This window comes from Dendrobium catenatum, unplaced genomic scaffold, assembly GCF_001605985.2.
Source record: "Dendrobium catenatum unplaced genomic scaffold, ASM160598v2 fragScaff_scaffold_1284, whole genome shotgun sequence".
NCBI classification, from domain to species: Eukaryota; Viridiplantae; Streptophyta; class Magnoliopsida; order Asparagales; family Orchidaceae; genus Dendrobium; species Dendrobium catenatum.
The window spans coordinates 1145688-1146830 of NW_021319746.1; the positions used below are offsets into that span (position 1 = coordinate 1145688).

The 1143-nt window shown below is 33.0% G+C and overlaps 1 protein-coding gene across 1 annotated transcript in view; it reads right to left on the reverse strand.

The window, feature by feature from the left end:
• Positions 1–656: 656 nt before the first annotated feature.
• Positions 657–1143, reverse strand: part of LOC110113266 (DExH-box ATP-dependent RNA helicase DExH14) — a 75431-nt gene continuing 74944 nt past the window's right edge. Inside the window, exon 49 of the mRNA XM_020845766.2 lies at positions 657–932. Coding sequence (XP_020701425.1) covers positions 858–932 — 75 coding nt within the window. The 3' untranslated portion in view covers positions 657–857. The remainder of the gene's footprint in view (positions 933–1143) is intronic.

Below are 1143 nucleotides of genomic sequence, written 5' to 3' on the forward strand. Positions count from 1 at the left end.
GACGTTGGACTTCCACCCAACTCCCAATTATTCTTGGACTTTCATCCAACAATGGTCATTCTAACCTCCATCTCCAAACAATGATCTTTATGACCTCCATCGCCCGCTGATTATGGCCCTTTAGACCGCCATCGCCATACAACGATCATTCCGACCTCCATTGCTCGCCGACTAGAGTCCTTCCAACTTCCATTGCCATACAACAATTTTTCTAACCTTCGTTGTCTGTCAAATACGGTCCTTTTCGACCACAGTCACCCGACTATGATCTTTCCAACCTCCATCATCCACCAACTATGATCCTTTTGACCAAACGAACACGTCTATAATATATTACCACAATGTAATTCACTCCATATGATATATATTTGTTACATCAAGTCAAGGCCTTCCACTCAAGGGCCTCATTTATAATCAACTACAAATACTAATGTATTCATTCAAACTTGTCCAGGTACATAATTTTTCCAATTTTTAGGATTTTTCACATAAAAAACTTGGTATCTTTTAAATGTTGCATCCTTTATTTTACCTGAGGGTGTGCTGAATCTTCATACAAAACTAAGACATTAAACTATATATTTTGAATATTCCAGAACGCAACATGAGTAAAAATGAAAAAATAAAAATAAATATTTTTCTAGCTCTCAACACATTTAGCCCAACTTTTGATCATACTAATATATATATTTTTAAAAAAATTTGATATTATAATTGCATATTAAATAAATATAAATGATAAATATTTTCTTTAATAACACAATTATAAAAATTCCACATCATAAATCTTACTAATATTTACCAATTTAAATATGACCTGTGATAGCACATCGTCTTGAAGGTTAATCAGTCAAGCCTTAATGAGATGCTTCAATAGAGTATTGTTGCTCGAGTCCAAGATAACAATCAGAAACCAACAGAAGCTTCGTTTCCTAACACAGTGAGGGAAAAAATTAGATCACCAGAAAAAAAAAAGTCTTAGGCTTTATTGGGGACAACTTCATTAGTGCTTTTATAGCAGCTTTCTAGTATAAAAATTTTAAGTTCAAAAAATTTTTGTACTAAAAAATTTCTCCTAAATGAATTTTTATTCTCTCAGGTTACCTGATATAGCTCTACGTCAGGTAGCCAATAATATGTCAC